This window comes from Lathamus discolor, chromosome 3 (genome assembly GCF_037157495.1).
Source record: "Lathamus discolor isolate bLatDis1 chromosome 3, bLatDis1.hap1, whole genome shotgun sequence".
NCBI classification, from domain to species: Eukaryota; Metazoa; Chordata; class Aves; order Psittaciformes; family Psittacidae; genus Lathamus; species Lathamus discolor.
Genome location: NC_088886.1, coordinates 7,469,583 through 7,484,860, shown reverse-complemented (window position 1 = coordinate 7,484,860; position 15,278 = coordinate 7,469,583). Strand labels below are relative to the sequence as shown.

Genomic DNA, 15,278 nt, shown 5'->3' with positions numbered 1-15,278 from the left:
GGCGTTCAGCCGGGCACTACCTCCACAACAACCGCCCGCCCGCCCGCCTGGACGCTGCCGTGGGGCCGGCTCCCGTTCCCCGCTGACCTTGCGGCCGACCCCCCACCTCAGCCCCAGGGCCACAACCAGCGGCCCCCGCCGGGTTTGCAGGACAGCCCCAGCGCCGGCCCCCTGCCCGGGCGAGAGGTGGGGAGGCCGCTAAGGGCCATCGAGGCGGGGCGCAAGACGGAGGGCAGGGACGAGGCGGAGCTGGGGCGCCGCAGGCTGAGGCGGGGGGCGCCGGCGTGAACAGGCCCCCCCCCGCCGGAGCCCGCTTCCCCCCGCCCCGCTCAGCGGGGGGAGCGGAGCGCGCCCGGCCACCCCCACCCCTCGGGGGAGGCCCAGGGAGCTGGGCGGAGCACCCCCGGCCCCAGGAGCCCGGTACCTGGCTGCGGCGCTAGGGGTGCCGGGGCTGCGCCCCCGCCATGCCCGGCTCCAGCTGCTGGAGGCCCCGACGCCAGCGGCTCAGTCCGGCCCGGCCGCCATGTCAGTCGCGCCGCGCGATGCATTGTGGGGCGAGGGCGGGAGGGAGAGCCTCGAGGGCGGGCGGCGCTGCCGGGCGGCGGCGTGTGGGTGCCTGGGCCTGGTGCAGCCCTGCCCTGCCCGGATCGTGCCCGGCTGGTGGAGGAGCCCCGCGGCACTGCCGCTGCTCCGGGGCAGCGCCCCCCTCCCATCACCGCCGGCGGTCAGAGCCTTCCTACCCCAGTGCCACAGCAGGAAACAGGGACGCGGGCTTAAGCAGCTACGTTTTTTCCTTATTCCCCTACGCTCATCCTAATCTTCATCCCATTTTGCATTCCAGGTCTCTCCCCACGCACGCCAGGCCCTGTGGAGCGGGGTTAGGGCCCGCCTGGAGGGTCGTCTTCCTCCGTTCTTCAGGGCGTCCCCCCCTCTCCCTCTGCTCCCAGCGCTGCTTGGGTGGAGAGGGGCGGGTGTGCTGCACACAAAGCAGCCTGTGGAGAACACGGATGCCGGGGGGAAATGGCTGCTGGCTCCCTGACCTTGACATGAAGCTGGCCAGCGTGTCTGCTGGCAGCTGTGCAGGTCTCGGGGGAGACAGAGCTGGCCCGCCTGGCTCTTGGCAGTGCTGGAGAGTGACCTAAAGAAATTGGCAAGTGCTTGTGTAAGGCAAATCCCTCTGTGATCCAGTACAGTACCCCTTCTTGGCAGTGAAATGTCATGTTGGCACTTGCTAGCCCAGGATAAGGAAGCCTTTCCAGAAAAACAAGGCATGCAAAAGATTAATGTGGAAATCCTTAAGGGGTTCAAAGGAAAGTATTAAAAATAATGAGGAGTGCTGGAAACACCACCGCAGAGTCTCTGAAGGTAAACAAAAGTTGCAAGATCTGTAATAGTGGATTCACTAAGTATGTTATTTCTGAATGCATTGTGAAGTCAGTTCGCTCCTTAGAGCTAATCTTTTTTGTGGCTCACTTGAAATTCGTGTTTTACAAATGAGGATTGGATAGCTCCAGCCATTGTAATGGATGTAGTGCCGAGCTTTCACCTTCAAGAACATGGGCCAGTCCAGTCTGCGACAGCAGTGACAGCAATCACAGCGGTGTCTGGGGACAGCTGAGGTTAGCTGGTTGGTGGTTTCTGTCCAGTCCTATTTGACAAAGATTTTTATTAGGTTTAGCAAGCCAAAGAGGAAATTTCAAAAGTAAATTATACTTGCTACTGGGTACAGTCCTCCTAGATCAACATTTGGACGTGCTAGCGAGCAAACACACACCGGTTTGCAAACCTGACTGGCATTTTTCCTGCAAGCTGAAGTTCATTAGAATATATCAGATTTAAATAGTTGGATAGACACTAATATGAAACACTAGTGCAGTTGGCTCTGAAAACTCAAATCATTATAAAGCCAACAGCCTTTGACATAGTGTTCTGTGTATTAAAGAACAGTCTTCCTTCTTTGCTGATGTTAAAGAATGTACTATTGCAGGGAGCAATACAGACACATGGCAGTAAAAGAGGAAGCTGGATTCTACTGCCAGCTGGCCATTATCTAAAGAATTCCCAACCCAGTGCCAGTGACCAAAACCTTTCAGATCTGGGGCTCAGCTTGTAGAAGAAAATATAATTCTGAAACCCCTTAAGTCTAGAAATCAGAGACAATCATCACAAAGCTGTGGGAAGCAGATTTTACAAAGTCCCTTTTCCAGAGCAAAACCTTGCTTGTCTCGTGTTGTAGCATGATGCCTCATAGCACTGCACAAGCTACTAAGGAGAAAAATAACTGTTACAGCTGAACCCAGGACACAGTCCCATACCCAAACTACTGTAACATTATTCCCCCAAAAGTGTAAAAGTATAGTGGATATTTCTTTTTAAATTTCTGGCAAAAAAAGAGAAAGCTTATGTTGAATTATCTTCATCATTGACATGATTTTTTTTTAATTATTATTAGGATTTACTAGGTTCTTTAACTATATTTAAATGTATATACTGTGTTAAAGCCCTATTCTCTGTCTCTAGCTGTGTGTGAAGAAGCTTCTTAGATAATTTATTTATAAAATGAAGAAATCATACATGACTGTCAGCTAAATTAAAGGGTTTTGGTTAATACTGTAGCCAGGAAAGTATACAGAAAGGTAGCACTTACTTAGGTGAGAACTTCACATTCTTAGCACAGTATATCTTCCCCATAGACAGCACAGTAGATTTTCCATCTGTATATTTTTGTAGTATTATTGCATTATTTCTTGATGCTGGATGTCTGCTTAACCTGAAATACATAATACCATGAAATACCTGAAATATTTAAAAAGCTGTCATTAAATTTTTCAACTAGTTTTACATGGCTTCTTCCCCTACAGTAATGCTACTTATGCTTGAATTACCTAGCCAAATCTAATCAAGATATCAAAGACCTACCAAAACTCAGTTAAAAAAATGTGAAAATCACAAAGTGAGATTAAAAATGTAATTTGCTCTTCAGGAGATAGATTTCCAATACGCCTGGGATGTGCTACTTAATTGTTTTCTGTAAATCACTACATTGTGCTTTGCTTTGCCAAGAATTACCAGACTCATAGGCATGGAACACCAGTTTCTCAGTCCAAAAAGAAATCAATGATCATAAAATGCTTTCTAGTGTTGTTACTTTAAATATACATATCCTCTTCTCCCAGCAGGCATAGCAGCAAACTATGTACAAATGGCTATTTTTTCTTGGAGACAAGCAAAGAATGACATCACTGCACTGAAGCAGTGGTTTGGCTTTGTGCATCTGAAAGCTTTGGTACCAAATTCAGTTTGTGATGCTTAATGCCTCTTTCTTGCTTAAAAACCTAATGGTAATGTGGTTTCTCCCAGATAACACTGAAAACCAGTTGTCTGGCCACTCATTTTATGCAACCAGGTGTATGCAGAGATGAATTTTCTTAAGGCCTGGATAACGGTTCTCCATTTCGCATGATACTATTCACAGTAAGTGCCCCATCCCTGGCAGCGTTCAAGGCCAGGTTGGACAGGGCTTGAAGCAACCTCGTCTAGTGGAAGGTGCCCCTGCCTGTGGCAGGGGATTGGAACTGGGTGAGCTTTAAGGTCCTGTCTGATCTAAACCATGCTGTGATTCTGATTCTGTGTTTGTAATTCTGGTTTTGCTGACTGTATGCTGCAACTCTTGTTCTGAGTACTTGCATCAGTAACCACTAGCAACCAAGCCACTGGTATCCTTTGCCATTACACCATAGTTACTAGATGCTGTAGCCAGCGTACTAAAAAAAAAAGGCACTTACAAATCCATCAAAAATCACAATTAACTACCCCTTATTTTTCTAGGACATGGTGAAAGCAGATCTCTGATGTGTCTCTGGTACTCCACAGACTCGTGCGGTATTACTGTTCTCAAGCCAACGAGCACTTTCATTTGTCCTGTACCCATTACTTCACACACCACCACCACCATGAAATACTCCATTTTAGAGCATTCAAAACCCCGTGAATACACCCTCCGAGCTGTAGACACAGCTCCCAAACCTGTGCAGAAGCCAGACTGTTGCAAAAGCTCCGTTTGCAGCAGTCCTTTCTTTGCGGCAGCGCTTTCCTATCGTGGCAAGTGCCTGCAGCACGGCCGTGCAGCATGCTAGATCCTGAGGGCAGTGTGGAGCACAAGCCTTCGTCTTCCTTCCCCAAAGTTCTCCTCATCCCTGTAGCCATGCTCCTTGCAATTGCAGCACTGCTGCTCTTAGCCTTTTCCGCTACGCAGCAGAAGGAGCCTGATTTTTACACTTTCAAAGTGGTAAACATCAGGGGCAAACTAGTCTCTCTGGAGAAATACAGGGGCTCGGTAAGTCCGCACGGGGATGGGCGCCTCTCGCCCGGACTCACTTAACAGCCAGTCCTTGCATGTCTGCAGCAGCCAAATGGGGGTGGAGAGGTTGTACATTAATTAACTCGGTGCACACATGCAGGGAGATTGGCGTTCACGGCTCCTCTGTAACCGATCTGGAGTGTGGCCTGCATGCTGCTTGTCGTACAGCTCCTCTGCGCTCTTTAAATAAAACGTTTGCGGTCCTAACCTCTGTGTGTGTGTCTCCGCGTCTTCTGCCGGTGCAGGCTGCAGCCTGTAGACGTGGCAGGCAGGGAATGCCTGCCTGACTTCCCTGCCTTCCATCCAGCAGGATGAATTGCACTGCCTTGTGGCTATTAAATTTGCACCTCAGGAAGTTTGTGTCAGTGTATAACTCACTTTTGGAGCTTATTTAAAGGTTGGACTTGATGATCTTAAAGGGCTTTTCCAACCTTCTTGATTCTGTGATTCTGTTTTTGCCTTTTAGGAAATTATTTTTACCTGAATCACAGTTCTTTATATTATTCTAAATGAAAAAATAAAAATAAAAAAGAGGATTTAATCAGTGGCTAATGGAGTTAACAGGTTAACCACAGTAAAAAATTGGAGACATTATCATTATTTTAATATCAGTATATAGTGAAATTGTAGCAACACAATACTATTCCCGTTGTCAGTTTTTAGTGTGCCAGAGCAATATGGGGAAGGGCATGTAGATACTTACATACTTTTATGATGTCTTTTAGATTTTATTTACATATTACATTAAGTATTTCTAAGCAGAGCTTTCCTTCCCATTTTAAGAACAGTTTCCTTGAATGTAACCTGATGTGATTTTCCATTTTTAGTGGTATGACCAGTACCTATGGAAAAGTGAAAAGGGAACTTAGCACATAGGGGACATAATAGTATAAGCTCTTAGAGCCACATTTACAAATTACAGAAGCCACATTTACAAATTACAGAAGCTAAAATCAACATAGAGCCTACAGCTGCCATTCTCAGTGCTTGAGTGACACATCTTCAGTGATGCAGCCAGGCAGTCCAACAGCTTGGCTGCTGCCCAAAAAAGCAGGCACCACTGCTCATGCTCACTCTGATTCTCCAGCTTGGTGTTTCCACCTTCCTTCTCCCCCTTGTCAGGGACTTCACTGAGGTGTTTGAGCTCACTAATCATCAGGTCACTAAAACATTGGCAGGAAGACAGAGAAGGCATGTGGGAGGAGATGGGACACTTTCCCGGGCTCAGTATAAAGGGATACTGGTGAATTTGGACCAAATGAGAGGTCTGAATCTTACCTGGTTGAAGTCATCCTTTCCCTTCAGGAATTCCTTCCTCCTTCATAATTCAGAGCAGAATTGGTCCCATGCCCATTCAAATACCTGTATTGGAAAAAAAACGTGGAAGCTATTTAACATTAAGCAATATTTGCTTTGGGGGTTTTTTGAGTTCTTTCCAAAGGCTCTGTCAATAAATCCTGTTACTGGGGCATATTTTGTCTGCAGGTCATCTGCAAATATGCCTGAATAAGCAAATACCACCTGTAGCTTCTTCACCTCAGGGCCAGAATCCACATGGAAAGAAGGGGGAATTCAGCTGATCTGGAATCTCACCGACACATCAGGTTAGGGGAGGATATCTGTATCTCCAGTGGTGCTATGGTAGCAGGCTATCCTCGAGGTGTGACTGGCTTCAAAAGAGAGGGCACTAGAGCCATACCTTGAGAAAGGTAACACCATCAGAGCATGGTACTCTGATCTCTGCTAGGCCATATGGAATAGTTCATTCCAACCGAAAAACTGATGACCGGCTTCTGTTTGGAACAAAAAGACTTGCATTCAGAGAGGTTATTAATGTTGAGGCTAGATGCTGTTTGATAGCATGTGCACTATTTTAAGGAATATTCTAGCAATAAAACACATCTCTTTCTGTCACTGTGTTGTCAGAAGTCAGTATTGAGGTAGAAAGAGTTAATTAAAGCTCCCAGTTATTTCTTAAAATGAACCTGCTTAAAAATGCAGTGAGATAAGTAATGTTTAGATGTAACTTTATGGTACTATTTTAAAGCTATTTAAAGAAAGCAGGTAGTATGTAAGTGCTACATGTGCTGCTGGCGTTACAAAGAAAGTGAGTCACTAGTTAGCCCCTGGAACAATAGTCTGCTAATTGCTAAACCAGCTTTTAACATCCTAAAGCTTTCTGGCAGATGTAGAGAAGACATTCGATTCAATTCAACTCATTTGATTCACTCAACTGATTTAGTTAAATAATTACTTCATTGGTAGTCAAGAAACTAACTGGGCATTGAAAAAATACAGAGTATTAAAGAAAACAATAAAGTCTGCTAATTCTAGAGCTGTGCTAAGTCTAAACAACCAGTGCAATTCATTGCTTGCAGAATCTTTCTTCAATACCTCAATATAAATTTCTGTGCATTTAGATAATTGAAACCATTTTTCTTAGTAAGAAAAAAATAAGGCTGGTTGATATTGATTCAATTTCTATTCAAGCACATCTTGATACAAATCACAAGTACCCTCTGTTATAGAATAAATAAGAAATGTACTAACAGTTCTGAAATAACAAAATGAAAAAAAGCAGGGAACAAAGTAATCTTTTTCCCTGAAAGAAATGTGTACAGACATAACCTATCCTCCACTTTAATGAAAATACCAAAAATATGATAGGGAGTACACCTTTTTATGGGGGCATAAGAAATTATATAGCCAAAATGCTAAAAATTTGGCATACATGCTACAAAATCAGGTATCATATTGCCTGAAAGCAAAGAGAGAGAAGACTATTATAATGGGGGGGGGGGGGAACACAAGCAAAAAAGCTGTGTGTTTTACTGTGCTGTGCATAAAGGTCATCCTTCTATGACTATTCCAGGCTACCAGACTGATGTTGACCCATCTACATTAAAAATGAAGGGCAGTGATGCATTGTTGGAAGAGAATTACCAGGATCCAAATAAAATAAGTTTTCTCTCCTAAGACAGGCTGAAAGAGCTGGGTTTGTTCAGCCTGGAGAAGAGAAGGCTTCAGAGAGACCTTAGAGCAGCTTCCAGTGCCTGAAGGGGCTGATAAGAAAGCTGGAGAGGGACATTTTACAAGGGCCTGTAGTGACAGGACAAGGGGGAATGGCTTTAACCTGACAGAGGGGAGACTGAGATTAGGTATTAGGAAGAAGTTCTTCTCTGTGAGAGTGGTGAGGCGCTGGCACAGGGTGCCCAGAGAAGCTGTGTCTGCCCCGTCTCTGGCAGTGCTCAAGGCCAGGTTGGATGGGGCTTGGAGCAACCTGCTCTAGTGGAAGGTGTCCCTGCCTGTGGCAGGCAGTTGGAGCTGGATGAGCTTTAAGGTCCCTTCCAAAACAAACCATTCTCTGATTCTGTGATTTCATGATTCTGTCTAATCTATCCATCCATATAATTCAAGACAGCTTCTATTATATTTTATGATTTTCATGAGATATGCAGTAATAAGCAGCATTCTTCCCCCAAAATAGTATCTGTTTGAGAGTCAGAACTCCCAAGCATCAACTATTCCTGCTATGCTTATACCTATCTAGATATAATAGTGCCTACTGCCTGCCTGCCTATACCACACAGCGAAGTACAGCGTGCTGAGGTGTAATTAAGCAGTGTTAGTGCAGTGCTTTGTAAATCTTGAACTAAAGGTAGTATAATAATATAAAAGCATTAGGCATTTTAACAATGTAAAGTATTATTTTACTATTGATAGTAATGCTAGCCACTTTGCATCACAGCTGTCTGCAATCTGAGAATGTAGTATTACTGAATGTGTGTTAACACAGTATAGCTACTTCATTACTCTACAAAGTATTGCTGTTTCTTTCCATGAAGGTAACAACTCTGAGTTGGACTAATCTGACACTTGTAACTGGTTCTTCCATCAGTCAGATGGAGCCAGTTAAGAATCTCAAGGTCTAAAAACCATAGTATCTACTGTCTCTGCTACAAGATCCACAAAGGGTTACTTGAAGCTACAGATTGACAAATCTGTCCAGGGATCTTTTCCTGAAGGAGGTACGCTGGTGTAAGCATTAAGTAAATCAAGAACTATATTTGCAGTGTTAATAAATGAGTTCCAGAATGCATGGGTTTTCTAAGCAAAGGAAGGGAAAGGATAGTATGAGGAAGTCAGACAACAGCTAATACAGCATTCAGCTTTAATGAAATGATTTTGGTAAGGTCCGGGCTGAATTGTTTGCACTGCACACTAGGTGGTGTGCTTGACTTGCACTCTCACAGCCTAAAGTCAAGGCAAGAGGCACAGTGAACTTTAATAGTTGTAGGAAGTCAAAGTACAGCCTCTGGAAGAGAATATAAAGAGTGGCTGTTATTTGTTAAGAATACAGACAAAAAAGGAAATCACCACATTGAATCATCGTATGGAGAGGCTGAGAAAGTTGGGGCTGTTCAGTCTGGAGAAGAGAAGGCTGTGTGAAGACCTCATAGCAGCCTTCCGGTGTCTGAAGCGGGGTATAGGGATGCTGGGGATTGACTCTTCATTAGGGACTGTAGTGATAGGACAAGGGGTAACGGGTTAAAACTTATACAGGGGAAGTTTAGATTGGATGTAAGGAAGAAATTCTTTACTATTAGGGTGGTGAGGCACTGGAATGGGTTGCTCAGGGAGGTTGTGAATGCTCCATCCCTGGCAGTGTTCAAGGCCAGGTTGGATGAAGCCTTGGGTGAGATGGTTTAGTGTGAGGTGTCCCTGCCCATGGCAGGGGGGTTGGAAGTGGATGATCTTAAGGTCCTTTCCAACCCTAACTATTCTATGATTCTATCTCTGGTGCCAGACACTTGAAAGATAACTTGGTAAAGCTTTTAAAACCACCATTTTAAACATTCCTTATGAAATGCTAATAAATTCAGACAGTTTTGCATTATATTTGTTAGGTATACTCTTAGGAGGGTTGCAGCATTAAATTACAGAGTTCAGTAACAGAATGCATTTTTCTAAGGAAAAAAAAAAAAAGAAGCACAATATGCCTGCCATTCTAGGAAATACTACATATAATTTCCTCCTATTTTGTGGGAGAACATTTGGAAGTTTGCACCATTGGCAGTGTGAGCCTCTCATGCCTTTCACCACCATGCTGAATAACCACTGGTTTTAAACAGCTGGAAATTAAAATTGTTTCTTTTCAGGTGAATTCTTTCAACCCTCCTAACTTCAAAAGCACATAAAAGTTATAAAAGCTTAGTTATTTTCATTGGCAAGTCACCCTTCCTGTCTGTTATAAAATGAACGTAATACCTACACAACCTTGTTTCATCCAAACCTCCAATGATAAATTCTTGCATTGCCATTGTATTTGGGATGGAGTACCAAGAGATGTGAATACAGCGAAGTATCTGAATAGTTCCACATCATGAGAATGCTGAGTCTTAAACTATACTTTAAAAAGCCTCTAGAAGTTCATCTGAAAGAACTACATCTGGCTTCAAGTCAGCGGTACAACCTATTCTTACTTCAATCACACTAAACTACAGTTACCACTATGCAGATTATTTGACATGAACAGAACTGCCAATAGTTATTTTTTATGTCCAATATCTATTTGAAATGCTGACAGCCTGCATCATAAAATTATTACTTCTCTTAAAAGGAAATTTCTAATTATATTGTCTTTGGGTGTTTTAAGAGACTGAATTTACAATTTCAGGTAGAGCTTATAAATGTTGTCTGAAGGAATGCGATGCTTTGGTAGTTAGCTAGATGGCTCCAGATCATATTTCATATGCAAGTGTACAGGGACTGCTTAGGTTGTATGCTGCTGACCACAAGGAAGATTACATCAGCTTGTGCTTTGTAAGATTACCTGTCTTTCAGGGAAAACAGTGCCACTCTGAAACTACTTTAGATATACCTACATATCTATACAAGGTACAAAATACACAAAGTAAGTGTTAACTAATGTAAGAAATGCTAAACACCAAGATCGCCAGGTTGGTGTTACACCTGGCGATCGCCAGGCCAGGTTGGACAGAGCCTTGGGTGAGATGGTTTAGTGTGAGGTGTCCCTGCCCATGGCAGGGGGGTTGGAAGTGGATGATCTTAAGGTCCTTTCCAACCCTAACTATTCTATGATTCTATGTAGTAGCTTATTTTTCGTACAATTTATTTGAATCACTATTCTTATTCCCTATATACTTCTGTATTTTGCATGAAAACTTACACACAGGAATATGGAGCAATAGTAACACAAGAATCCAAAGTTTAAATTGAGCAAAGCCAGAGGTCACAGACACAAGAGCCTGTGATTTGGAGTCAGAATTTTTTACTTCCTTTTCTTGCCCTGCACTTACTTGCTGTCTAATTTGCCTGGAGTTACTTGCTGTGCAATTTGATAAGGTCAATTAATGTGTCCAAGCTTCAGGCTTTCCTCTTGCAGCACTGGGCCCTTCAACACTGATGTCTCACACTGACAATAATAAAGAGAACATGCCAGCTTCTATGAGACTTCCAAAGTCTCGTAGAAAGATCCAGTGCAAATGGCCACCATTGTTCTACTGGTACTGGGGAATGTGTTGGCTACTTTGATTGAATTTAAACTTTTTTTTGCAGTTTGAGAATGAAGAACTAGTTGCTGGGCTGATGTATAATCTGTAGAAACCCAGCAGATTTAGTGTAAGCCAGGGAGAATTTTGGTTCCCAAATCACAATGCTTTTTTTCTGCACTATGCCCAATATTAATGTAGGTGAGTAGAAACATTTTTAGCATTATAATATTTATATTGCCTTATGAGTCTTACATATTGGTCTGAAAAGAGGAATAGAATGTAAAAGAAATTACTATAAAGTGCATAATGCTATTTTTATTCATAAAATCATACTGTATCTAGCATATCTGTGGCACACACAAGAAAACATTAGAATGGACTCAATTTATGTAGAATGAGTGGCAACTCACACTTATAAAATTGGTAGGAATAATAAACCACCTAAGTCTAAAAATAGGTTCTAGGAGTTATTTAAGGATAAAATGCCTCAAAAACCAATGGAAAGCTCTTCAAGGCCTTGAGAAACTGTGAATATGTGTCAACTCAGGGTCAGGTTACTTCATTTCCCTAACAAATTCTTGTTGTAATCTGTTCCAGTCTGTATTCTCCTTATACACACCTCTGTTTTCCTGTAGTGCTGTCCTGTGTTTGGTATCTTCCTCTCTGCTGGATGTTCCCAGGCAGATACATGCCTGGTGGTAATGCCTAAATGGCACAATGTGCAGTCAGAGATGATCAGCTACAGGAATGACTTCAAATGGTAGTGGGCACAGCCTTCACTTCTTGGAGTCTATAATGGAGGTAGTAAACCTTTATGCAAAAGGTTGTCATTTTATCATAACTGAGTAGGTTTACTCCAGAAATGGTGGGATATTTCACAATCCATACTGCACAGACCAACCCAAAATCCTGTAATTGCTTCTGTTAACTTCCAGGTCAAGGCATCTACACCAGCAATGATGGATCAGCCAATTCTTTGTGAGTACTAAATTCTGTGCAAGGAGAGATCTTGCAGAACAGATGCTCCATGAAAGATAAACAGACTACCCAAAATACATTAATTTGCAAGTTTCATTCAACTTGGTATATCTTAGCTGGATAGTAATTCCTTGAATATGATTGGAAACCATGCAAAAGGCAGAATGGAGAAACGTAGCTTGTCTGTAAACTCATAATTAAGATTGCTTAGCAGTTTATTCATTAACTCCATGGTAGCCAAATGGGAATACATAAAAGAAAGATTGAATCTTCCTGTTGTGAACAGAGCTCAGTGTAGTTTCAAACACAGGTGTTCGGTCACAGTTCTCTAGATGTTCTTATTTCAAGCCTTCCTGTTGGAAAACTGACATGTGCAGCACATCTTTTTATCTCTCTTGTTCTTCAGGTGTCACTAGTTGTCAATGTTGCAAGTGAGTGTGGGTACACAGATAGCCACTACAAGGCCTTACAACAGCTACAGAGGGACCTCGGCCCGTATCATTTCAATGTCCTGGCATTCCCGTGCAATCAGTTTGGGCAGCAAGAACCAGACACCAACAAAGAAATCGAGAGTTTTGCACGGAAGACTTACAGTGCCTCCTTCCCTATGTTCAGCAAAACTACAGTCAGTGGCGCTGGTGCAATTCCTGCCTTCAAGTACTTAATTGGTGAGTAATCTGGATCTCCAGGGATGGACAGTATGATAACAGATGCCCCGTAAAAGCTAGTGTAATAAACCTCTGCATGAAATAGAGGTCTTGAAATACTCTCCTGTATGCATACAACACCTGATCTTCCTATTTCCACTTTGGAGTCTCGTAAGTGCTTCTCCTGTGGCACAGCTGCTGCAGGTTAGATTTATAAAGTTCATCTCAAGAGCTGTAGAATAAGTGGAAGCAAAGCACCTACGTAATTTACTTGAACAATTACAAAGTGAAACCAGGCAGTAAGAGATGTCCTTGAATACTCCCTTCCTCCTTCCTAGCCAAGCATCAGAACAGCCATACTGTAGAGTCCCTCCAGTTCTATTCTGAACTAGAGCTGGCACTGAGACCTGAAAAGGTTTTGCTGGTTCTTAACAGACAGCTGACAAACTACACTGTAAAGCAGAATAATCTCTATCAGGGCACCACTTTTCTTGCATGAATGAATGTTCTAAATACCATTTAAATGCCAAACAAAAATATCAGTCTTTATTCAGGGTGAAGGAAATGTCTTCATTGTCAAATGTCTGAAGCAATGATATTTAGTAAAGCCCAATATGATATGGTATCACCTGAGCTGCGTTCTACAAGGACCATATCGCTGCTGCTTCTCTCCAGAACCAGTGTTCTCCCACATACCACTGACTTTAAAGGAGTATTGGTAGTATTTCTGAGTACCTCAAGCACACCTCCTTCCAGGTGTCTGTAATAGATCTTTCTGCCAGCCAGACTTCCTGTTAATCTCCTTCACATTCTTCTATTTCTTTTTGCAGAACAGGGTGATTTATTGCAGACATGTCACATGAAACTTGCAAACCTTCTGTTTCTTTGTTGGTCCACACAGTCGTGCTATTAGTGCAATGAGGCCCCTGGTCTGATTGAAAATCCTGAACATTCTGTTAGTCATGTAGCAGAATAGTAAAGAATAAGAATGCGACTCGCGTAAAATGACTATGTGGTCATGGAGGGAAAAACTCATAGATAAGGATTAAGAAGAAATGTCCTGCAACAGCTTACTTTGTTATTTCTTCATGTAGCATTTCTTGAAACATTCTTCTGAAGCACATGCTACTGGAAAAATTCTGGATAAGCAAACACTCCTAATACACCTATATTGTTATGCCCAATTCCATTTTCCTATAGTGTTCAACTGTTTTGGATTTGTCTATATAGCACAGACACACACACACGTGTAAGCACACACTTTTAAGACTGATAATAGTGCTTTCTCCTGCCTGTCTGTCTCAAGCTTGGCTGTTTCCATTAGTCTCCAGGGTGCTACTGTCTGTCAGAAAATGAATCTCATTATTCAGTCTCAACTCCCCCTTAATTTTACATTCCTTCTTCCTCTGCGAGGGTCATCGTCAAATTGACATGAACAAATGTCAGGAATTGGCCAGCCTGGTTTGCTTTTCTAAGTTCCCACTTTTTTTATTGCCCCACCCCCCTATAGATTCTACAGGAGAAGAACCAACCTGGAACTTCTGGAAATACCTGGTGGACCCCAATGGGAAAGTAGTAAAGGCCTGGGACTCTACTGTCACTGTTGAAGAAATAAGACCTTATGTTACAGAACTTGTAAGGAAAATCATCCTGAAGAAGAAAGATGAATTATGACTTTTGAAAATCTCAGCATGCCACTTACAGCCTTATTGAGAACTAGGACTGGACTTTGTCCTTTCACATTCCAAAAGAGAGTATATGGGGAAGGGAAATTATGACCAATGGAATCTACATTCACCATCTTAAGAATGTAGAAGCCATCAACTTAGCATGGTCAGAGTACTGTAAATTTTGTCTCCAACTGAATTCAGTTTGACCTTTCTGGGAAAGAATAAACTGATCGGCAACTGTTTCTTTCCCAGTTCAAATAATTAATTATTGGTAATCCTATAGGAAGTTACTTCATGTACCTGTAGGAAGAAGGCTCAGAATAACGAGAGCTTCCCGATTGGGATCTCATTGTTATCTACAATTCTGTTGTCATATTTTGCGTGTGGACTGAATGAGAAAATAAAGAACATATGAAAACAAAGTGCATGATTGACTTGAGGCATGTGCTCAGAGGGCCAGAACAGATACCTTCAAACCAGGCAGACTTATATGTAGGTATATGTCTTTCTAGTTACCAAGGCCAAACATACCTCATTTCATCTGTCTAGAAAGTCAGTTAAGAAGGGCATGGGGAAAATACATCTATAAAACTTAAATGAAAGAAATATAAAAATAGAGTCTCTGTAAAAATTATCCAAAAGCTATGAGAAGAATTTCTTTATTTTTTCACCCAGTAAAGATTGTGAGATGATTTTTAAACAGCCATTTGGACATCTCTAGGACCAGAGCTTATATAAAATGGCTGTTTCTCTCTTCTATTAGCATTTTGGTTTAGAGTTATTCTTGCTTCATACAACCGATGTTAAATTTGTCAATTCATAACACCATCCAGTTTTGCTGCATGTACAGGCAAACATTGGAGAATCATCATTTTTCCAATGAAATAATTTTTCAGATATTTAATTGTTGCATAATGTTACATTGTTTAATATCACATTGATGTCACAAATGTTTAATGGCACCTTTTCCAAATGTAGCACTCGGACTTCTGCTCAGACTGCAGAACTTCTTAGTTTGTACTACAATAATAGCATTAAAAATTACAGCCTCATTGTTCTCTGACAGAAACCCTTTGAAAATCTTGTCAGTAAGAACTCTTTTTATCTC

General features: G+C 42.4%; 2 protein-coding genes and 1 long non-coding RNA gene across 8 annotated transcripts in view; 1 reads left to right on the top strand and 2 right to left on the bottom strand.

Moving 5' to 3' along the window:
* The window catches only part of TUT4 (terminal uridylyl transferase 4), a 48,483-nt gene extending 47,947 nt beyond the window's left edge, over positions 1–536 (bottom strand). For all 6 annotated transcript variants that reach the window (XM_065673331.1, XM_065673330.1, XM_065673332.1 and 3 more), the window contains exon 1: positions 425–536. The gene's annotated coding sequence lies outside the window, so the exon portion shown is untranslated. The remainder of the gene's footprint in view (positions 1–424) is intronic.
* Positions 537–1,126: 590 nt separating this feature from the next.
* LOC136011483 (uncharacterized) lies at positions 1,127–4,371 on the bottom strand. Its single transcript, XR_010611394.1, has 3 exons — positions 4,027–4,371; positions 2,648–2,770; positions 1,127–1,648 (listed from the first exon to the last, which is right to left on the bottom strand). It is a non-coding gene; the product is annotated as an uncharacterized LOC136011483 (long non-coding RNA).
* Positions 4,088–14,592, top strand: GPX7 (glutathione peroxidase 7). The gene is made up of 3 exons (XM_065673329.1): positions 4,088–4,336; positions 12,260–12,521; positions 14,011–14,592. The coding sequence occupies exons 1-3, from the start codon at positions 4,130–4,132 to the stop codon at positions 14,172–14,174; spliced, it is 633 nt and encodes a 210-aa protein (XP_065529401.1). The 5' UTR covers positions 4,088–4,129; the 3' UTR covers positions 14,175–14,592.
* The last annotated feature ends 686 nt before the right edge of the window (positions 14,593–15,278 follow it).